The sequence below is a fragment of the Scyliorhinus canicula genome, chromosome 2 (genome assembly GCF_902713615.1).
Source record: "Scyliorhinus canicula chromosome 2, sScyCan1.1, whole genome shotgun sequence".
NCBI classification, from domain to species: domain Eukaryota; kingdom Metazoa; phylum Chordata; class Chondrichthyes; order Carcharhiniformes; family Scyliorhinidae; genus Scyliorhinus; species Scyliorhinus canicula.
In genome coordinates, this window is record NC_052147.1 from 282,082,551 (window position 1) to 282,105,836 (window position 23,286).

At 52.0% G+C, this 23,286-nt stretch overlaps 2 protein-coding genes across 4 annotated transcripts in view; one reads left to right on the forward strand and one right to left on the reverse strand.

Moving 5' to 3' along the window:
* Window positions 1–1,465: 1,465 nt before the first annotated feature.
* On the reverse strand, window positions 1,466–2,012 carry inha (inhibin subunit alpha). The gene has a single exon (XM_038790414.1). The coding sequence runs from the start codon at window positions 1,998–2,000 to the stop codon at window positions 1,590–1,592; it is 411 nt and encodes a 136-aa protein (XP_038646342.1). The 5' UTR covers window positions 2,001–2,012; the 3' UTR covers window positions 1,466–1,589.
* Window positions 2,013–17,546: 15,534 nt separating this feature from the next.
* Window positions 17,547–23,286, forward strand: part of obsl1a (obscurin like cytoskeletal adaptor 1a) — a 133,770-nt gene continuing 128,030 nt past the window's right edge. For 2 of the 3 annotated variants that reach the window (XM_038790162.1, XM_038790163.1), the window contains exon 1: window positions 17,547–17,744. The gene's annotated coding sequence lies outside the window, so the exon portion shown is untranslated. The remainder of the gene's footprint in view (window positions 17,745–23,286) is intronic. The other variant, XM_038790164.1, reaches the window with a different exon arrangement.

The window sequence follows — 23,286 nt, forward strand, 5'->3', positions numbered from 1 at the left end:
GTATTCCAGATGTGGCCTGTACAATTGTCGCAGGAGTTCTTTATTCCTGTTCTGCAGTCCCCTCGCAATAATAGTAATTTGCCTCCCGAATTGCTAGCTGTACCTGCATGCTAACTTCCTGTATCCCTGTACTAGCACACCCAAGTCTCTTTGGACATCAACACTTTGCCTTTGGGAAATCCAGGTATATTGCATCTAATGGTTCCCCTTTATCTACCCTACTCCTTTATTGAAAAGGGATGTAACATTTGTAAACAATTTAATAGGAGCGTTCCCAAGTCTAAGGAAGTTTGGAAAGTCATAATTTATTTTTTTTAAATATTTTTATTTGCCGCCTTTTTCACATTTTCTCCCAAATTTGAAATGAAAATGAAATGACAATCGCTTATTGTCACAAGTAGGTGAAAAGACCCTAGTCGCCACATTCCGGCGCTTGTTCAGGGAGGCTGGTACGGGAATTGAACCGTGCTGCTGGCCTGCCTTGGTCTGTTTTAAAAGGCAGTGATTTAGCCCAGTGCTAAACCAGCCCCTTTAAGAAAGGATAGGCAAGTATTGGAGGCCATTCAGGGAAGGTTCACTCGATTGGATGAGGGGGCTGTCCTCCGATGACAGGCGGAGTAAATTGGGTTCATAATTCTCTGGGCTTTAGAAGAAGGAGAAACAATCATCTCTCTGAAACCTGCAAAATTCTGAAGGGTTTGACGGGCGGACGCGGAGAGATTGATTTGGCTGGTCGGGGCATCTGGAACACGGGGGGGGGGGGACGGGGGGGGGGGGGGGGACGACACAGTGCCAGGATAAAGGAGCCGATCATTGAGGATCGAGATGATGGGAGTAAAGTGGAATTGAAACCCAAGGTCGGCCATGATCGTATTGGACAGCAGAGCATGCTCGATGGGCCGAGTGGTACACTCCTGCCTCTATTTCTTGTGGACCTGCGTCCTTCTGGTAATCATAGGATTGCCGACTCTGGCAGAATATTATCCTGGAGTTTTGTCATGTGACGTCTACCCTCCAATTGCCTGCTTCCCCCCCCCCCCCCTTAAAATTCCTATCCCATCTGTCACCCAATGCGTCCAATCACGTGGCCTCGGTGTCTGCCTGTTGGAGAGCCAACAGATTCTTTGCAACCTGATTGGAAATTCTTTTTTTTTTTTTTTTAAATAATTAGAATACCCAATTAATTTTTTCCAATTAAGGGGCAATTTATAGTGTGGCCAATCCACTACTCTGCACATCTTTGGGTTGTGGGGTGAAACCCACGCAAACACGGGGAGAATGTGCAAAACTCCACACGGACAGTGACCCAGAGCCGGGATCGAACCTGGGACCTCGGCGCCGTGAGGTTACAGGGCTAACCCACTTGCGTCACCGTGCTGCCCTGATTGGCTAATTCTTAACAGTCGGTCAAACATCCTTCTTTCCCAAACTCCACCATTTATAATTGACAAACAACAAACATGCCGAAAGAATCAAATTTGTTTTATTATTAATGGCCCCGGGGATTCTTTTCTGCTGAAGGTATTCAGTTGCTGAAGATTCCGAGACATTCCGGAAGGTTCCGTGAGCCACCGTCCCTGGAACCAGGTTTAAATGCAGGCACACTCCTCGGTGATAATGTTGGGGACCGTCTCGTATTTGAAGGTGTAGCCACTGTCGGACGTTGTCCTCACCCTCAGGGACTTCATGGTCCCAGGACTGAAGTGCAGCAGACCCTTGAGGCCCAGGCTGGAAGTGAGCCGGTTGGAGTTGGAGCAGGTTCCATTGCAGTAATAGAAGGTGAAGACGCTGGGCTGGACAATCCAGTTGCCCCATCCCAATTCCTCGAAGGAGATGTTGACGGCGGAACGGTGGCAGTCATCGTGGATCAGCTCCGGGGAGGGCGGCCTCTGCAAGAGGCTGACGTAGGCGGGGGACCAGGGGACGGTGGAACGCCGGGATCGGGAGGGGCTCGAGGCCTTCATGGAGGACAGGATGAAGGGCACGTTCACCTGGTCCATCACGCACCGGCAACTGGGGCACTTGACCTGCAGAAAGAGCACCTTGTGCGAGATGTAGGGGAGGAGGCGTTCGGAGATGTGGAAGATGGCCCACTGCCCCTCGATCGCCACGCTCTCCGCTGCTCTGAACAAAGCTGCCCCGGATGACTGAGGACATACAGCTCAGCGGTGGGGGTCAGTGCTGGGGGGCAACTGGACTCCAGCGTAAAACCAGAACTCAGCAGAAGTCACACGGCAGCGATGAGAGTGCAACGACGGCTGGCAAGATTGTAACTGTAATTACCCACAAATCCTTCATACTGCAGGTCACATGGGATGTCTGTAATTAAAGGCGGGGGGGGGGAAAACATGGAGGGGAAAGAGTTACAAAAAAAAAACCAAAATGCATAAAAAACAGAATGATTTCCATTGTTTTTGTTCTTCCCTGTTTGTTAATCACAAGCATTATTCAATAAAATTAATAATCTTTATTGCTGTCACAAGTAGGCTTACATTAACACTGCAATGAAATTACTGTGAAAGCCTGGTTTGCTGGTTAGGATTTTCACGATGCCATTTCTTATTTTAGTGCAGTATACACATTATTGAACTTAACTCCCCAACCACCACACAAATTTCACGCTGTCTGCAAACATCATGGGCGGGATTCTCCCCTACCGGTGGGAGGCTGGGGGGTCCCAGCGGGACGGAGTGGCGTAAACCACTGTGGCGTTAGGCCGCCCTGAAGGTGTGGAATCCTCCGCATCTTCAGGGTCTAGGCCGGCGCTGGAGTGGTTTTCGCCCCCGCGGCCGGCGTGGAAGGCCTTTGGCACTGCACCGACCGGCGGAGTCCTTTCCGGCCCCGGCTGGCATGCACGAGAGCATCGGCGGTTGCTGACGTTCATCACCGCGCATGCGCAGGGGAGGTTCACCTACGCGTCGGCCATCGCGGAGGCCTACCACGGTCGGCACGTAGGAAAAGAGTGCCCCCACGGACGCAGGCCCGCTGTGGATCGGTGTGCAACCCGATCGTGGGGCCAGGCCACCGTGGGGGCAACCCAGGGGCCAGATTGCACTGCCCCCACCCCAGGAACCAGGAGCCCGCCCGCGCCGCCAGGTCGCGCTGGTAAGGGACCTAGTCCAATTTTCGCCGGCGGGACTGGCATAGATGAGCGGGACTTCGGCCCATCGCGAGGGCCTGAGAATTGGCAAGGGGGGGGCGCTGTGAGCGGCCGCCGACCGGCGTGCCGTGATTCCCGCCCCGCCAATTCTGCGGTGCCGGAGAATTCGGTGGCCGGCGGGGACAGGATTCACGCTGCCCCCCCGGCGATTCTCGAGCCGGCGGAGAATCCCGCCCCATTACATTAAAATGATTTGAGACAATTGTGTAAAAGATGCAATAATCTGTCCCCTGCCCATTATGGGCAGCATGTTTGCACAGTGGTAGCACTGCTTCCTCACAGCTCCAGGGTCCCAGGTCCGATTCCTGGCTTGGGTCACTGTCTGGTGGAGTCTGCACGTTCTCCCCGTGTCTGCGTGGGTTTCCTCCGGGTGCTCCGGTTTCCTCCCACAGTCCAAAGATGTGCAGGTTAGGTGGATTGGCCATGATTAGTTTCCAAACATGCTCAGGTTAGGTTACGTGGTTACGGGGATAGGATGGGGTGGAGGGTGGAGTGAAACTGGCTGGGTGTGCTTTTGGAGGGTAGGTGCAGACTCGATGGGCCGAACTGCCTCCTTCTTCGCGATTCTATGATTATTCACCGGTTGCAGCTCAGCAGGCAATACTTCCGCCTCCCACCAGGCAGTTTGGCAACAGAGGACTGGCTGGGGCAAACAATCTACACTGACCCTACGGTGCTGAGGGAGTGCTGCACTGTCAGAGGGTCAGTACTGAGGGAGTGCTGCACTGTCAGAGGGTCAGTACTGAGGGAGTGCTGCACTGTCAGAAGGTCAGTACTGAGGGAGTGCTGCACTGTCAGAGGGTCAGTACTGAGGGAGCGCTGCACTGTCAGAGGGTCAGTACTGAGGGAGTGCTGCACTGTCAGAGGGTCTGTACGGAGGGAGCGCTGCACTGTCAGAGGGTCAGTACTGAGGGAGTGCTGCACTGTCAGAGGGTCAGTACGGAGGGAGTGCTGCACTGTCAGAGTGTCAGTACTGAGGGAGAGCTGCACTGTCAGAGGGTCAGTACAGAGGGAGTGCCGCACTGTCAGAGGGACAGTACTAAGGGAGTGCGACACTGTCAGAGGGTCAGTACTGAGGGAGTGCTGCACTGTCAGAGGGTCAGTACTGAGGGTGTGCGACACTGTCAGAGGGTCAGTACTGAGGGAGTGCTGCACTGTCAGAGGGTCAGTACTGAGGGTGTGCCGCACTGTCAGAGGGTCAGTATTGAGGGAGTGCTGCACTGTCAGAAGGTCAGTACTGAGGGAGCGCCGCACTGTCAGAGGGTCAGTACTGAGGGAGTGCTGCACTGTCAGAGGGTCAGTACTGAGGGAGTGCCGCACTGTCAGAGGGTCAGTACTGAGGGAGTGCTGCATTGTCAGAGGGTCAGTACTGAGGGAGTGCTGCACTGTCAGAGGGTCAGTACTGAGGGAGTGCTGCACTGTCAGAGGGTCAGTACTGAGGGAGTGCTGCACTGTCAGAGGGTCAGTACTGAGGGAATGTTGCACTGTCAGAGGGTCAGTACTAAGGGAGTGCTGCACTGTCAGAGGGTCCGTACTGTGGGAATGCCGCACTGTCAGAGGGTCAATACTGAGGGTGTGCTGCACTGTCAGAGGTCAGTACTGAGGGAGCGCTGCACTGTCAGAGGGTCAGTACTGAGGGGGTGCTGCACTGTCAGAGGGTCAGTACTGAGGGAGTGCTGCACTGTCAGAGGGTCGGTACTGAGGGAGTGCCGCACTGTTAGAGGGTAGGTACTGAGGGAGTGCCGCACTGTCAGAGGGTCAGTACTGAAGGAGTGCTGCACTGTCAGAGGGGTCAGTACTGAGGGAATGCCGCACTGTCAGAGGGTCAGTACTGAGGGAGTGCTGCACTGTCAGAGGGTCAGTACTGAGGGAGTGCCGCACTGTCAGAGGGTCAGTACTGAGGGAGTGCTGCACTGTCAGAGGGTCAGTACTGAGGGAGTGCTGCACTGTCAGAGGGTCGGTACTGAGGGAGTGCCGCACTGTTAGAGGGTCAGTACTCAGGGAGTGCTGCACTGTCAGAGGGTCAGTACTGAGGGAGTGCCGCACTGTTAGAGGGTCAGTACTGAGGGAGTGCCGCACTGTCAGTGGGTCAGTACTGAAGGAGTGCTGCACTGTCAGAGGGTCAGTACTGAGGGAATGCCGCACTGTCAGAGGGTCAGTACTGAGGGAGTGCCGCACGGTCAAAGGGTCAGTACTGAGGGAGTGCCGCACTGTCACAGGGTCAGTACTGAGGGAGCGCTGCACTGTCAGAGGGTCAGTACTGAGGGAGTGCCGCACTGTCAGAGGGCTAGTACTGAGGGAGCGCTGCACTGTCAGAGGTCAGTACTGAGGGAGCGCTGCACTGTCAGAGGGTCAGTACTGAGGGGGTGCTGCACTGTCAGAGGGTCAGTACTGAGGGAGTGCTGCACTGTCAGAGGGTCGGTACTGAGGGTGTGACGCACTGTCAGAGGGTCAGTACTGAAGGAGTGCTGCACTGACAGAGGGTCAGTACTGAGGGAATGCCGCACTGTCAGAGGGTCAGTACTGATGGAGTGCCGCACTGTCAGAGGGTCAGTACTGAGGGAGTGCCGCACTGTCAGAGGGTCAGTACTGAGGGAGTGCCGCACTGTCAGAGGGTCAGTTCTGAGGGAGTGCCGCACTGTCAGAGGGTCAGTACTGAGGGAGTACTGCACTGTCAGAGGGTCAGTACTGAGGGAGTTCTGCACTGTCAGAGGGTCGGTACTGAGGGAGTGCCGCACTGTTAGAGGGTCAGTACTGAGGGAGTGCCGCACTGTCAGAGGGTCAGTACTGAGGGAGTGCTGCACTGTCAGAGGGTCAGTACTGAGGGAGTGCTGCACTGTTAGAGGGTCGGTACTGAGGGAGTGCCGCACTGTTAGAGGGTCAGTACTGAGGGAGTGCCGCACTGTCAGTGGGTCAGTACTGAAGGAGTGCTGCACTGTCAGAGGGTCAGTACTGAGGGAATGCCGCACTGTCAGAGGGTCAGTACTGAGGGAGTGCCGCACTGTCAGAGGGTCAGTACTGAGGGAGTGCCGCACTGTCACAGGGTCAGTACTGAGGGAGTGCCGCAATGTCAGAGGGTCAGTACTGAGGGAGCGCTGCACTGTCAGAGGGTCAGTACTGAGGGAGTGCTGCACTGTCAGAGGGTCAGTACTGTGGGAGTGCTGCACTGTCAGAGGGTCAGTACTGAGGGAGTGCTGCACTGTCAGAGGGTCAGTACTGAGTGAATGCTGCACTGCCAGTGGGTCAGTACTGAGTGAATGCTGCAGTGTCAGAGGGTCAGTACTGAGGGAGTGCTGCACTGTCAGAGGGTCAGTACTGAGGGAGTGCTGCACTGTCAGAGGGTCAGTACTGAGGGAGTGCCGCACTGCCAGTGGGTCAGTACTGAGTGAATGCTGCAGTGTCAGAGGGTCAGTACTGAGGGAGTGCTGCACTGTCAGAGGGTCAGTACTGAGGGAGTGCCACACTGTCAGAGGGTCAGTACTGAGGGAGAGCTGCACTGTCAGAGGGTCAGTACTGTGGGAGTGCCGCACTGTCGGTGCTCCCTTCCCTCAGGTGACAGGCTAAATCTGTCAGCTCTCTGAGTGGAGGATATAAAAGATCCCACGGTAACTGGTGATAGTATCAGGAGTTTTCCCAGTGTCCTGAACCAATAGCTATTCCTTAATCGTCAAAACTACAAATACCTGGGGCTGGATTCTCCGCCCCGCTGCGCCACATTTCTATTTCATTCCGCCGGCGCGATGCTCCATTTCGCAGGAGCATCCGGAATAAGGTGGGTGAGCTTGCGGCATGGTTTGGTACCTGGGACTCGATGTTGTGGCCATTCGGAGACATGGATAGAGCAGGGAGAGGAATGGTTGTTGCAGGTGCCGGGGTTCAGATATTTCAGTAAGCTCAGGGAAGGTGGTAAGAGAGAGGGAGGGGTTTGCATTGTTAGTCAAGGACAGTATTACGGTGGCTGAGGGGACATTTGATGAGGACTCGAATACTGAGGTAGTAAGGCTGAGTTAAGAAACAGGAAAGGAGAGGTCACCCTGTTAGGGCTTTTCTATAGGCCTCCGAAAAGTTCCAGGGATGTAGAGGAAAGGATTGCAAAGATGATTCTGGATAGGAGCGAAAGTAACAGGGTAGTTGTTATGGGGGACTTTAACTTTCCAAATATTGACTGGAAACACTATAGTTCGAGTACTTTAGTTGGGTCCGTTTTTGTCCAATGTGTGCAGGAGGGTTTCCTGATGCAGTATGTAGATAGGCCAACAAGAGGAGAGGCCGTATTGGATTTGGTACTGGGTAATGAACCAGGACAGGTGTTAGATTTGGAGGTAGGTGAGCATTTTGGTGATAGTGACCACAATTCGGTTAAGTTTACTTTAGCGATGGAAAGGGATAGGTATAAACCGCAGGGCAAGAGTTATTGCTGGGGGAAAGGCAATTATGATGCAAGGAGGCAAGACTTAGGATGCATCGGCTGGAGAGGAAAACTGCAGGGGATGGGCACAATGGAAATGTGGAGCATGTTCAAGGAACAGCTACTGCGTGTCCTTGATAAGTATGTACCTGTTAGGCAGGGAGGAAGTGGTCGAGTGAGGGAACCGTGGTTTACTAAAGCAGTTGAAACACTTGTCAAGAGGAAGAAGGAGGCTTATGTAAAGATGAGACGTGATGGTTCAGTTAGGGCGCTTGAGAGTTACAAGTTAGCTAGGAAGGCTCTAAAGAGAGAGCTAAGAAGAGCCAGGCGAGGACATGAGAAGTCTTTGGCAGGTAAGATCAAGGATAACCCTAAAGCTTTCTATAGATATGTCAGGAATAAAAGAATGACTAAGGTAAGAGTAGGGCCAGTCAAGGACAGTAGTGGGAAATTGTGCGTGGAGTCCGAGGAGATAGGAGAGGTGCTAAATTAGTATTTTTCGTCTGAATTCAAACAGGAAAAAGACAAAGTTGTCGAGGAGAATACTGAGATACAGGCTACTAGACTAGAAGGGCTTAAGGTTCATAAGGAGGAGGTGTTAACAATTCTGGAAAGTGTGAAAATAGATAAGACCCCTGGGCCAGATGGGATTTATCCTAGGATTCTCTGGGAAGCTAGGGAGGAGATCGCTGAGCCTTTGGCTTTGATCTTCAAGACATCTTTGTCTACAGGAATAGTGCCAGAAGACTGGAGGATAGCAAATGTTGTCCCCTTGTTCAAGAAGGGGAAAAGAGATAACCCCGGTAACTATAGACCAGTGAGCCTTACTTCTGTTGTGGACAAAGTCTTGGAAAAGTTTATAAGAGATAGGATGTATAATCATCTGGAAAGGAATAATTTGATTAGAGATAGTCAACATGGTTTTGTGAAGGGTAGGTCGTGCCTCACAAACCTCATTGAGTTCTTCGAGAAGGTGACCAAACAGGTGGATGAGGGTAAAGCAGTTGATGTGGTGTATATGGATTTCAGTAAAGCGTTTGATAAGGTTCCCCACGGTAGGCTATTGCAGAAAATACAGAGGCATGGGATTCAGGGTGATTTAGCAGTTTGGATCAGAAATTGGCTAGCTGGAAGAAGACAAAGGGTGGTGGTTGATGGGAAATGTTCTGATTGGTGTCCAGTTACTAGTAGTGTACCACAAGGATCTGTTTTGGGGCCACTGCTGTTTGTCATTTTTATAAATGACCTGGAGGAGGGCGTAGAAGGATGGGTGAGTAAATTTGCAGATGACACTAAAGTCGGTGGAGTTGTGGACAGTGCAGGAGGATGTTACAAGTTACAGAGGAACATAGATAAGCTGCAGAGCTGGGCTGACAGGTGGCAAATGGAGTTTAATGCAGAAAAGTGTGAGGTGATTCATTTTGGAAGGAATAACAGGAATACAGAGTACTGGACTAATGGTAAGATTCTTGGTAGTGTGGATGAGCAGAGAGATCTCGGTGTCCATGTCCATAGATCCCTGAAAGTTGCCACCCAGGTTGAGAGGGTTGTTAAGAAGGCGTACGGTGTGTTAGCTTTTATTGGTAGAGGAATTGAGTTTCGGAGCCATGAGGTCATGTTGCAGTTGTACAAAACTCTGGTGCGGCCGCATTTGGAGTATTGCGTGCAGTTCTGGTCGCCACATTATAGGAAGGATGTGGAAGCATTGGGAAGGGTACAGAGGAGATTTACAAGGATGTTGCCTGGTATGGAGGCAAGATCTTATGAGGAAAGGCTGAAGGACTTGAGGCTGTTTTCGTTAGAGAGAAGAAGGTTAAGAGGTGACTTAATTGAGGCATACAAGATGATCAGAGGATTAGATAGGGTGGACATTGAGAGCCTTTTTCCTCGGATGATGATGTCCAGCACGAGGGGACATAGCTTTAAATTGAGGGGAGATAGATATCGGACAGATGTCAGAGGTAGGTTCTTTACTCAGAGAGTAGTAAGGGCGTGGAATGCCCTGCCTACAACAGTAGTGGACTCGCCAACACTAAACGCATTTAAATGGTCATTGGATAGACATATGGACGATAAGGGAATAGTGTAGAGGGACTTTAGAGTGGTTTCACAGGACGGCGCAACATCGAGGGCCTGTACTGCGCTGTAATGTTCCATGTTCTATGTTCTAAAACGGGGCATCCTGCCAGCGGAGAATCCCGCCCCTGGTCATTATCACATTGGCAGGGGGGTGTGGGAGGTGGAGGGGTTGCTGTGCAAAAAGTGCCTGTTGTTGCAACAGTTAGTGAACTTTGAAAAGCTCTTGAAAAGTCATCGGGTCATACAGCACAAGAAAAGGCCCTTCAGCCCATCGCATCTGGTCCGGTCAAACACAGCCACCTTACCACCTACCGAGTGCTTTGTGTCACCTGAGGATGTGAAGGGCGCTTAGGAAATGCAAGTTTATATTTTCTCGTGCACAGAAAACGAGACAATCAACAAGTTTTACAAAAAGAGAAGTGGGCCTTACTGGTCACAGGGAACGAAATGATCTCCGATTTATCATCCTCCTTGTTGGATCTCTGGTGGCCAATCCACCGCGTGATGCGTCGCGCCAGTCTGCGGCTCTTGAATGGGTTGCGCAGCTCGTGAGTGGTCGCGTTGCAGCTCTGCGGCGGCTCCACCAGCCCCAGGCTCTGCAGAATCTTCGCCTGCACCGTCGCAATGATTGTGTCTTCACTGAGACTGTGCATGGAGCAGGCGATTCCCTGGACAGGGACCAGGAACATCGGAATCAACAGCACCAACACTGACATAACCAGGAATAACGGGACTGCGGAAATCTTCTGGGAAGAATGTCGGCCAGACATTGAGACAGAGAGTGTGTGGGGGGGGGGGGGGGGGGGGGGGGGGGGGGAGAGGAGAGAGGAGAGAGAGAGAGAGAGGAGAGAGAGAGAGAGAGGGAGAGAAAGGGAGAGATAGAGAGAGAGATAAAAGAGAAAAACGCACACACAGAGAAAGATAGAGAATGAAAGAGAGGAGAATGAGGTGCAAAGAGATGAAGGGATGGAGCGATGCAGTTAGTAATGGTTAGAGAGCAAGAGAGAAATGCAGAGAGAGAGGGAGAATGAGACAGAATAGAGGGGCACAGAGAAATATTTAGAGCGAGAGAAAGACATAAAAGAGTGTGAGAGAGAGTTTGAGAGACAGCGAGAGAGAGAGAGTGAGGGAGAGACAGTGGTAAAGAAAATGAACAGCAGGCAGTGAGAGGAAAAATGAGACGGGGTGAGACGTGGAGAGAGAGAGGCACCCACACACACACCCACACCCACACACAGATATTGGCAGAGGTACAGTCACACAGAGAGATAAAGAGAAAGGGGCCAGGATATGAGACAAAAAGAGATATTGAGCAAGAATGCGAGAGAAATAGGCTGAAAGATTCAGATCAGGGATGAAAGCGATGGGTAGACACCGGGAGTAAGAGAAAGAACCAGGGAGACAGACACAAGGACACAGAGACAAAGATGGAATGCAGCAAAGGGAATCAGAGTTGGAAAGTTAATGGGGACTGCCACAAAGAGTGTACAAAATGAGACAGAGGCAGACCGAGCAGTGATACCGATTTAGACAAGAGAGAGGCAACAATGGCCTTGCTTTGCGATCTGCAGAATTCCGACAATCCCGGCAGATGGGCACATCCTCAGATGTTCATGTGGATGGGCGGGCCGGGCTGGCAAACCTGTCATTCAGCCGGCTGGTATGGGTCAGTGTCCTGCCCCTTGACCCGGCTGCCCTCTGTCTCACTCTCTCCCTCCTCACCCAGCTGCGGTTCAGTGCGAAGGAGCCGAGCGTCCACTCACTATCACAGCCCTGATAGCCCAGTGGCATTGGGCACATCCTCCGCGATTGTTGTCAGGGCAATGACGCAGCCCTCTCCGTCCGAGATCACTCTTATCTCAGCTGGGAAGCACAGAGCTGCATCTGTGGAATTTCTTGTTTTGGGCCCAGGCAGTGGAGAAACCGGTGTGTCCCAGTGAGTGAAATTTAAACAAAGATTAATCTCGGAGGCAGCGAGGGCCAAAGCAACCCCTCGCACATTCCAACTCACCTCCACTTACCTCACAGCAGAGTTGTGAGCTCACCTCCTCTGCTCAATCTCAAACCTTTCCCAAACGTCCCCCTCCCCTAGTGTTAGTATTGGGTCGTGAGAGAGAAGGGTTTATTTTGGATTAATACAACACTTACATTTCTGTAGCACCTTTCATGGCCTCACTTCACAGCTAACGTAATATTTTAAAAAATAAACCCATAAGACATAGGAGCAGAATTAGGCCACTCGGCCCATCGAGTCTGCTCCGCCATTCAATCATGGCTGATATTTTCTCGCCCCCATTCTCCTGCCTTCTCCCCATAACCCCTGATCCCCTTATTAACCAAGAACCTATCTGTCTCTGTCTTTAAGACACTCAGTGATTTGGCCTCCACAGCCTTCTGTGGCAAAGAGTTCCACAGATTCACCACCCTCTGGCTGAAGAAATTCCTCCTCATCTCTGTTTTAAAGGATCGTCCCTTTAGTCTGAGATGGTGCTCTCTGGTTCTCGTTTTTCCTACAAGTGGAAACATCCTCTCCACATCCACTCTATCCAGGCCTTGCAGTATTTTGTACAACGAGTACAGACCCAGAGTCCTCAACCGTTCCTCATACGACTCGCTGTTATAATATAGGAGAGGCACCGGGCACTTAGTGCGAGTGATGCTGGCTGAGGGACAGGTATTGGGCTGGACACAATGGAAAGACCCCTTTCTCTTCAAAATAGCATTATGAGGTCTTTAATGCCCACTTGAAAGGGCAGCACTCCCTCAGTACTGCACACTTGTGCCAACCTGGACTTTGTGCTTATGTTTCTGGAGTGGGGGGGGGTTTGAACCCACAACTTTCCGACCCAGGGCAGTGAGGATGCTGCCCAGTGAGGGTGTGCACTGCATTCAGAGAAAGGTCACGTTAACCCGGACTGCAGGTTTCACCGCACGGGCCGGAATCACACGGTCAAGGCCCCCAACTCACGTCTCCCGTTATTGCCCCACAACCTCCTCAATGCAGTCAGGCTTTCTTTTTTTAAAAAAAAAATTTTTTATTGAAATTTTTACAAAATATAAACATCTCAACTCTATTTTTTTTTTTTAAATAATTTTTATTGAAGAAATTTTTCAAAATACAAACATTTTAACCCCCCCTACATTTACATTTAAATTATAACAAAACAAAGTCAAACCCCCCTACTTAACAAAAAAAGTCCCCCCCACCCCCTAATCGCGCGTCCCCCCCACCCCCCCCCCCCCCCCCCCGCCGGCGAACCGACAGTCAGACCAACTTATAATTTCTGGCAGTGTCCTCGGGCAGGCCTTGCCCGTGCCACCACCGCTACCGTACTTCCTTCGTTGTTGTCTCCCCTCCCCCCCCCCCCTCCCCCCCCCCCCTCCCTCCCGCCCTCCCCTCCCCTCCCGGGTTGCTGCTGTCACGGCCTCAGTTTCTATCTCTGATCTAAGAGGTCCAGGAAGGGTTGCCATCGCCTGAAAAACCCCTGCACCGACCCTCTCAGGGCGAATTTGATCCTTTCCAATTGGATGAAGTTTGCCATGTCGTTTAACCAGGTGTTAACACTTGGAGGCCTTTCGTCCCTCCACTGAATCAAGATCCTCCTCCGACATCTCAACTCTATTAACAAAACAACCGCGGTAACACCCCAAGAACCGTACCCACCCAACTTCAAAAGCAACTACAAACAAAAGAAAAGAAAACAACAAAAGAACACCCAAACAACAAAAGGGAAAGAGATAACACCCGCCACATCCCACAAACCCATGTACACAGTTCTCCCTCCCACCGATCCAAACCCCCCCCCCTCCCTCCCTCCCCCCCCCCCCCCCCCCCCCCCCCCCCCCGGGTTGCTGCTGCTGCCGGCCTATTTCCCTACCGTTCCGCCAGGAAGTCCAGGAAAGGCTGCCACCGCCTAAAGAACCCTTGTACTGATCCCCTCAGGGCAAATTTCACCCTCTCCAATTTGATGAACCCCGCCATATCATTGATCGAGGCCTCCACGCTTGGGGGCCTCGCATCCTTCCATTGGAGCAAGATCCTCCGCCGGGCTACTAGGGACGCAAAGGCCAGAACACCGGCCTCTTTTGCCTCCTGCACTCCCGGCTCCACTGCAACCCCAAAAAGTGCGAGTCCCCAGCCTGGCTTGACCCTGGATCCCACCACCCTCGACACCGTCCTTGCTACCCCCTTCCAAAACTCCCCCAGCGCTGGGCACGCCCAAAACATATGGGCATGGTTCGCTGGGCTCCCCGAGCACCTAGCACACCTGTCCTCGCCCCCGAAAAACCTACTCATCCTCGTCCCAGTCATGTGGGCCCTATGCAGCACCTTGAACTGTATGAGGCTAAGCCTCGCACAGGAAGAGGAGGAATTCACTCTCTCCAGGGCATCCGCCCACGTCCCCTCCTCAATCTCCTCACCCAGCTCCTCCTCCCATTTACCCTTCAGTTCCTCCACCGAGGCCTCGTCTACCTCTTGCATCACCCGGTATATGTCCGAAATCCTCCCTCCTCCAACCCACACCCCCGAGAGCAACCAATCCCGCACCCCTCGTGGGGGCAGCAAGGGGAACCCCTCCACCTGCTGCCTGGCAAACGCCCTAACCTGCATGTACCTAAACATGTTCCCCGGGGGGAGCCCAAACTTCCCCTCTAACTCCCCCAAGCTCGCGAACCTCCCATCCACAAACAGGTCCCTCAACCTCCTATCCCTGCAGTCAGGCTTTCTAACCAATACACCTCTGACACAGAGTTGGTGCGTGAGCCACTAGAAACAGCCATTGCTCAGCTGCATGCTTAGGCCGGAGGGTCGGTGCAGACTCGATGGGCCGAATGGCCTCCTTCTGCGCTGTCAGGGTTCGATGAATGAAAAGGCTTTTAGCCAGTGGCCGATTTGACAGAAAGGCAGTGGATATTTCCAGAGCAGGGACATCATCGGGAGAGATCAGCACCTTGGTGATGAATGTCTTTATATATATAGAGGACTGAACCGCTATCATTCTCCAGTCACAGTGAGGCGTCATAGGGAATGCACAACATGCCTTGCATGAGTGATGGGAACATTCCAGAAGGTATGGTCAGGAACTCTCCCTGAGGGGTGGCTCACTGCCTGTGGCCAGTGCGTCAGCGTGAGGAGGTGGGAAATGGTCCCAGTCCTGACACAGTGTGGATCAACCGATGGGCCTTGGGAGTGAAGGGACAGGTTAATAAGGGGATTAATAAGGGGTTCAAGAATTGTGGGGAGGAGGCAGGAGAATGGGGATGAGAATGGGGAACAGCCATGTTTGAATGGCGGAGCAGACTCGATGGGCCGAGTGGCCTAATTCTGCTGCTATGTCTTATGGACAGACACAGGGAAAGGTCCACTTACAGCCCACCTTCCACAGAGCACCCCGAAGCTCCTTCCAGCCATCCCTACTGTACCGCAGGGAACAGGGGGGGGGGAGACAGTGGTAGTCACTGGGCTAGACTACCGGCCTAATGCTCTGGCGTCATGGGTTCGAATCCCACCCTGGCAGCTGGTGGAATGTAAAATTGATTTGGTAATGAAATTTGAAATAATCTCAGTAATGGCGATCATGGCGTCTGGCACCGATAGTTGTAAAAACCCATCTGGTCCACTAATGTCCTTTAGGGAGGGAAATCTGCCGTCCTTACCCGGTCTGGCCTACATGTGACCAGCGCCGGCCCTAGGGTTGCTGGCGCCCCGGGCAAGCTGAACTTCGGCGCCCTTGGGAGGGGGGGTGGGGCTGAGGGGGGGTGGGGCCGAGGGGGGGCCAAGGAGGGGGGGGCGGACCCGGGGGGCAGGGGTGGGGACCGAGGGGGGGGCGGACCGAGGGGGGGGGCGGGGGGAGCGGACAGAGCGGGGGGCGGACCGGGGGGGGGGGGGGGGGGGGGGGGGGGGGGGGGGGGGGGGGGCGGACCGAGGGGGGGGGCCGCCCTGGGGGAGGGCGGCCACCGCACATGCGCTGGTTGGCACCGGCCCAACTGCGCATGCGCGGGACCCGAGTCTCTGGCGCCCCCTAGCACATGGCGCCCCGGGCGACTGCCCGAGTTGCCGGTGCCTTGAGCCGGCCCTGCATGTGACTTCAGGTGCTCAGCAATGTGGGTGACTCTTAACTGTCCTGTGAAATGGCCGAGTGAGACACTCAGTTCAAGGGGAAATTAGGGATGGGCAGCGAATGTTGGCCCAGCCCAGCGATGCCAACATCCCTTGAAAGAATTTTCAACAAAAATGGCGGCCAGTTTGTGCACAGCAAAGGTGATAAATGGCTGGGACGCCATTGTTCAGGTTGGCAATAGCACCGAGGGAGTGTTGCAGTGTTGGTGATGCCTTCCTTCCAATGAGGCGTGCTCGGGTGGAATTTAAAGATCCAGCAGCGCCCTCCCAAAGGAGAGCAAGGGAGATCTTCCCGGTGACCTGGACAATATTTAGACCTCAGTCACTAAAGAAGAGCAGAGATCTGGCCATCCTCACACTGCTGAGGAAAGGGTGACTGCTGTTCAGAATGTGGCGACGAGGGGATTTTCACAGTAACTTCATTGCGGTGTTAATGTAAGAGTACTCGTGACACTAATAAAGATTATTATTATTACACAGAGACTACACCTCAAAAGCGGCCGTATGGCATTCTGGGACATGCTGAGATTGTGAAAGGTGCTAAATGAATGCAAGATAGCTCTCTCTCTCTCTCTCAACTCCCTGCCTCTAACCCAGTGGTGGGCAAACTTTTCTGTGCAAGGGCCACATTCAGAAATTCACAATTTTAAAGGGCCGCATAGTATATTAAGTAAAATAATTAATATTTAAAATAGCCAAAATAAAAGGTTTTTTTTTATATAATAAATTTAGAGTACCCAATTATTTTTTCCAATTAAGGGGCAATTTAACGTGGCCAATCCACCTATCCTGCACATCTTTTGGGTTGTGGGGGTGAAACCCACGCAGGCACGGGGAGAACGTGCAAACTCCTCACGGACAGTGACCCAGAGCCGGGATTCGAACCCGGGTCCTCAGCGCCGTAGGCAGCAATGCTAACCACTGTGCCACCGTGCAGCCCCAAAATAAAAGGTTTTTAAAGAAAAAAAAGCAATTAATTTTTATTAATTAATATTTTAAAGTAGAAACTTTACATGAAACACATGTTGTGCCGAGCAATGATCACCCTACTCAAGTCAACGTATCCACCCTATACCAGTAACCCAACAGCCCCCCCATTAACCTTAATTTTTAAAAAAAATATTTAAAAAAAAAATTAAAAAAAATTTTTTTTTTAATGACTTGATCTTGGTGGGCCGCATAAAGACCTTTGGCGGGCCGCATGCGGCCCGCGGGCTATAGTTTGCCCACCCCTGCTGTAACCCTAGTCTGCAGGAACAGAGCATGTCGAGTCCTCACTTGTGCTCAGCTGCTTCATATCGAATGTCAAGACAGCTCAGATCCTTCTAATTCCAGCGGCCTCCCTCCCTATCTCTCCCACCCCCACTGCTTGGCTGAGCTAGCACAGATCTTTCAGCAATGTCACTTAAACACAGCCACATACCACCTTGCTCACCCCCCCCCCCCCCCCCACCCCCCTTCCAGTCACTGGCGCTCCCACCTCGTCCCTTCCCACAGCCAACTTTCCCTTCACAGACTGCCCAGTCAATGAATGGTGCCCACCCCCTCCCCTCCTTGACTCCCTACTCCCTGCATCGCCCCCTCACTGACACCCAACCAGTCCAGCCGTTATCGGTGTTGTCAAGCCATGATTGCAGGGGATATTTTGGGAGGAAAAACAGCTGAACAAACACAGGCCCCTTCAAACAATGAGCGACAGAGCAGTGCGGGGTTGGGGGGGGGGGGGGGGGGGGGTGGAGGGAGAGCGAGCAGCTCGCACAGGCTGAGGGGAACAGGGTAGACGCAGAATCTAACGTAAGCTTGCGGCTGAGGGGTGGGGGGGGGGGTTACTCCTGTGGGACAGGGCTGCACGCTGTAACACTGCGATTCAAGGAGAGGGAAGCTTAAGAAATAAGCTTGACAGAAGCTTGGAGCAGACTCTGAGGGAGAACCCCTGACGGACGGACCTCTCCTGAAGCCCTCAGGCTAACTGGCTGGTGAGTAAGACATCCTGGATTATTTAATTGTGCTCTGTGAGAGGCGAGTGGCAGCAAAGTGTTTTCAGAGAGTATCAGAACTCTAATGGGGATATCAAATCGCTTAATGTGTTTGAGTAATGAAGGGTATCAGATTGGAGAGAGGTCAGACTACAGGTTTAGAAATCTTTGCTCAGACCTCACCTGATCACAATAATAATCTTTATTGTCACAAGTCGGCTTACGTTAACACTGCAAATCTATCAGAAATTCTGCGCACCTCACTTTACCCTAATATAGTCTGGGATTTTCCTCTCCGCTTCTCAGGCAGTCCCTCGGGACCGAAGTCGACTTGTTTCCACGCTGGTTTGATGGGTCCTGGGATGGTAATAATAATCTTTATTAGTGTCACAAGTAGGCTTACATTAACACTGCAATGAAGTTACTGTGAAAATCCCCTCGTCGCCACATTCCGGCGCCTGTTTGGGTACACAGAGGGAGAATTCAGAATGTCCAATTCACCTAACAGCACGTCTTTCGGGACTTGTGGGAGGAAACCGGAGCACCCGGAGGAAACCCACACAGACACTGGGAGAACGTGCAGACTCCGCACAGACAGTGAACCAAGCCGGGAATCGAACCCGGGACCCTGGCGCTGTGAAGCAACAGTGCTGACCACTGTGGTTAAGACCAATCTGTAGACTCTGCCACATGCCGGATAGGCGAAACTTCAAGGTTTGGGTGAATGGGTTGATTGAAGGTCTGCGCGCTCCCTCCAACGCTGCGTGTTCCTGACGAAGCCTCCCAATGTGTTTGGTGCTTTTTCGAATGAGCCTTCCTCCGTTTTGGTCGGTCACAGGTCAGGCTCGCCCATGAGTTGACGGGAAGGGTTGACCACTTCAGAGATGCTTTGAGGACTTAAGTGTTTCCACTGTCCTCCTGGGAATTTCCCGCTCCTCGAGTTCCGAGCGGAGCAGTTGCTTTGGGAACCTGGTGTCAGACACACGATCGACATGTCCCACCCAGCGGATCTGCCTTTTAGCGCTTAGCACCTCGATGCCAAGCGGGTGGTCCTGGGACAGGGCGCTGCAGTTAGACCACCTTTCTTGCCAGTGGAGTGGGATGGTCTCTCTGGTGGTACCTCTCCAAGTGCCGTGCGTTGCTGGCTGTAGCTGGTCCAAGTCTGGGAGAGTGATAGAGTAGCAGATCCTTGAACTTGCTCTGAAGAATATTCTTGATCAGTGTGGTTCCTGCCCAGTGAAGGGGGATTTGGTTCCAGGGAATGAGGTGGATCATGCGTCAGTGGGAAACATTTAGGGAAACTTGATCGTGAGGTTTCGATTCGCCATGGAAAATAAAAAGCAAGGAGAATTCAGGAGTAAAAATACTTAATTGGAGGACAGTCGAATTAAGTGTGTTGAGGATGGATCTGTTGTGGGTAAATTGGAACCGTGGATCGATGGACCTCGAAATGTAATAGTGAGCTGCCTTTAAAGAGGATTTGGCTCAGGTACAGTTGAGGTTCATTCTTGCGAAGGGCAAACAAATCCACAGCTTCCTGGATGGCAAAAGAGGTAGAAAGTCAGTCAAAGCAGATAAAGGAAGTGGAAAAAAGAGGTAAAGAGAGAGTATGAGAGGAAACCGGCAGCTAACATAAAGAAAATCCAAAACTCTTCCATTGGCGTATAAATGGAAAAGGGGGATAACAGGAGGAATGGGGCTGATTAGGGGCCAAACAGGAACTTATACAGTTTAGTGGCCACAGAGGAGTCCAAAACTAGAAACAAAAAGAAGCTTATTTGAAACTCGCCATCCGTTATAGCCCTGAAAAGGTAGCGCATGTGCTCCGCGTAATGCGTCCAATCTTCCACGCTAGCACTGAACACATTAAGTTTCCCAAAGAGCAGCATTTTGAAATCAGTGCAAACCTTATTCTGGTAGTGCGATGGGAGATGACACCCTGCCATTTTGGGGGGAAATTCCACCCAATATCTTTAAATTTACCCAGTTCCAAATCCCTCTACTTCCCTAACTTCAGAGCTACACCTCCCCACGTTTCATCCCATAGGGTTTTAACAACCCTGGGCAACATCCAGCAATAGTGTCCATACCAGGCACTACTTTGAGAAAGAGATATCTTTTGACACTGCTTCAAAGAAAAGATCTGAATCCTGTCAGAACCATGCAGAAACTCTGGCTGCTCTCAGCTAGTTTCAGCTCACCTTCCAGCCACCCAATTCTGAGCTGCTCGGAAAGAAGCTGTCAACAGACATATCCTTAACTGAACTGCAGTGAGAGCAGAAGCTTGACTTCTGCTCACATCCCAATCTAAAACTCAACTGAAACTGCTTTTCTGCAAGATGTCTGGTACCGTAGCTCCTCCCATTAATTACATCATCTTACCAAGCTGAAACACAATGGACGGCATTCTCTGTTCCTGAGGCTAAGTGCTGGCGCCAACGGAGAATGCACAGGTGTTTCACGACTAGGAAAATTGGCGCAAACGGCTCACCTATTCCTGAACCAGTGAGGGGCTCGCACCACATGAACCACCCTTAGTTCGCGCGGAAAATGGTCAGAGAATGGCCGGGTCCCGGGCTGCGCATGCGCAGGGCCGATGGCCTGCACTCGACCCGCCAAAAAACATGGTGCCGCCCATGCTCGGACCCTAACCCGCCAACCCTGACCCTGCATCCCTCCCCTGGCCGCCCCCTACCAGTGCCCCCAGCCCTAGCAGAAGCCCCCCCGGCCAACAGCACGGATCCTGGATGAGTGTGGCGCCGCTGGACACAGTCCGCAGCCGGCACACCGGATGTCCGACCATTGGGACCACACGTGGCCCAAGCCATCAGGAACTCGGCCCATTGGGGCGGAGCATTATGGGTGGGCCGGCCAATGATGCGCAAACAGCCTTACAATTGCACGGGGCACACGTCGCAATGATGAGGTGGAGCATTGCAAACTGCCGTCAAACCGGCGGCAGTCCCAATTCCGACGTTGGAATCCATTCTCAGCCTGATCTCCGATCCCGATTCCGATGTCGGAATCAATTCTCAGCCTGATCACCGATCTCAATTCCGGCTACGGAGATACCAGCCCAATGTAACTAATTAACTCAATAGGGAACCCCCTTAATCCAAACAAAACTCCATTAGCCAAAGCTTTTATGACACCTTAATTGCATCTCTGGCTCCTAAAACCTTTCGAAATAGGATTCTTTAAAAACACATTCTGAATTCTCCCTCTGTGTACCTGAACAGGCGCCGGAATGTGGTGGCTCGGGGGTTTTCACAGTAACTTAATTGCAGCGTTATTGTAAGCCTACTTGTGACCTTAATAAAGATTATTATTATATGAAATTTCTACATTCATCACAATACCTTTGGTACTGTTTTTTGAATTTGGACAGAATAATTGGTTTTCCAAACTGACCCTCGTCCAGACACAAGCTTGCTGGGAGTTTACGCAGTTCTCCCTGAACTGCCTCAGTTTTCAGACTGAGTTCTGAAAACAGTGCGATTGCACAGCGTGGAACCGCACCCGATTGGTCTTCCCTTATCTGAGTGAACCTCCCCAGAGGTCACTTCATTTCGTGAGCCCACCTTTTGGAATACAATTGGGAAATTCACACCTCATCTCCTCTTTTTAGCCTCCGACACCTTTTCTTCAAAACCTTGACATTCGACTCTTCATTGTTGTCAACTTAGACCATAAGACATAGGAGCAGAATTAGGCCACTCGGCCCATCGAGTCTGCTCCGCCATTCAATCATGGCTGATATTTTCCCGTCCCCATTCTCCTGCCTTCTCCCCATAACCCCTCATCCCCTTATTAATCATGAACCAATCTATCGCTGTCTTAAAGCCACTCAGTGATTTGGCCTCCACAGCCTTCTGCGGCAAAGAGTTCCACAGATTCACCACCCTCTGGCTGAAGAAATTCCTCCTCATCTCTGTTTTAAAGGATCGTCCCTTTAGTTTGAGATTGTGCCCTCTGGTTCTAGTTTTTCCTACAAGTGGAAACATCCTCTCCACGTCCACTCTATCCAGGCCTCGCAGTATCCTGTAAGTTTCAAAAGATCCCCCCTCATCCTTCGAAACTCCAACGAGTACAGACCCAGAGTCCTCAACCGTTCCTCATACGACAAGCTCTTCATTCCAGGGATCATTCTTGTGAACCTCCTCTGGACCCTCTCCAAGGCCAGCACGTCCTTCCTTAGATACGGGGCCCAAAACTGTTCACAATACTCCAAATGGGGTCTGACCAGAGCCTTATACAGCCTCAGAAGTACATCCCTGCTCTTGTATTCTAGCCCTCTCGACATGAATGCTAACATTGCATTTGCCTTCCTAACTGCCGACTGAGCCTGCAGAGAATCGTGAACAAGGACTCCCAAGTCCCTTTGTGCTTCTGACTTGCCTGAGGTAAACATCTGTTTACAGTGATGGTAAGCCTATCAATATCTCCCAAAACACTAATGACATCGACCCAGCCAAACTAACTCTACCACCACACAGTTTCCATGTTTAAATAGTTTCTAAGAAAACATACAGCCAACAGAACACATTCCCGGTTGCTGGATTTCCTTGATTTCTCCACGAGCACGAGTTCAGACCAAGCGTGGGTCATTGACTTGATGAGGGGCTATCGGATCTGCATTTATTGAGGGGCTTTGGAGGCAGTCAGTTGGTCCTGGAGGCCACGCCCACTCCAGTGATTGACTGATGGTGCACGAGTGGAACGTGTGACTCCACTGGCCGAGAATCGGCTTCGATGAAGGAATAAGGGAACAGGAGGATACGGTTAGAGTGATGTGGTCAGCCAGAGGGTGTCAACAGCGTTGAACTGATATCAGTGCCGTCTGCATACCAGCTGAGTGCGAGTGTCGAGTTCCCAAGTGGATTCTGCTCTGGGCAGTGTCGGAGCTGTTAGCACGGTTCTGAGCTGGTCAGCGCTCTGAGAGCTGAAAGGCAGAGCAGCCGACAACAACAACCTGCATTTACACGGCACTCTTGGCACATGTTAAACCTCCCCAAGGTACCTCACAGGAGCAACTCGCGAACAAAAATCAGGCATCCAATCAGATAAGGAGATTCTGGGCCAATGGCCAATACCTTGGTCAATGACGCAGGTTCGAAAGAATGTCTCAAAGGCAGAGAGAGAGGTGGTTTGAATGAGGGTCTCCGCAGTGGATGAGCTGAGACACGGAGGGAGTTGGGCGATGTGACTGAGGTGGAAATTGGTTGTCTTGGTGATGGCGTGGTATGTCGCTGGAAGCTCACCTTGAAGCTAATTGTGACACGAAGGGCGTAACATTCCAGCGAGGCTCCAGGTTTCACTTTGGCAAAGGAGCTGTGAGCTGGATTTTACAGATGGGGGAATTTTGGGGGCGGGGGCATTGTAGTGGGGTAGGGGGGGAGGCAGGGAAGGGCAACACCCCCCTCCTCATCCAAAGGAGGGGCAACCCACCTCCCTTCCTAAAGGAAAAGCTGGTGTCACATTGACCAACGTTCAGCAAGGCCGCCCCACGCCCACGACACCTTCCAGGCTGGCTCGCCAGGCT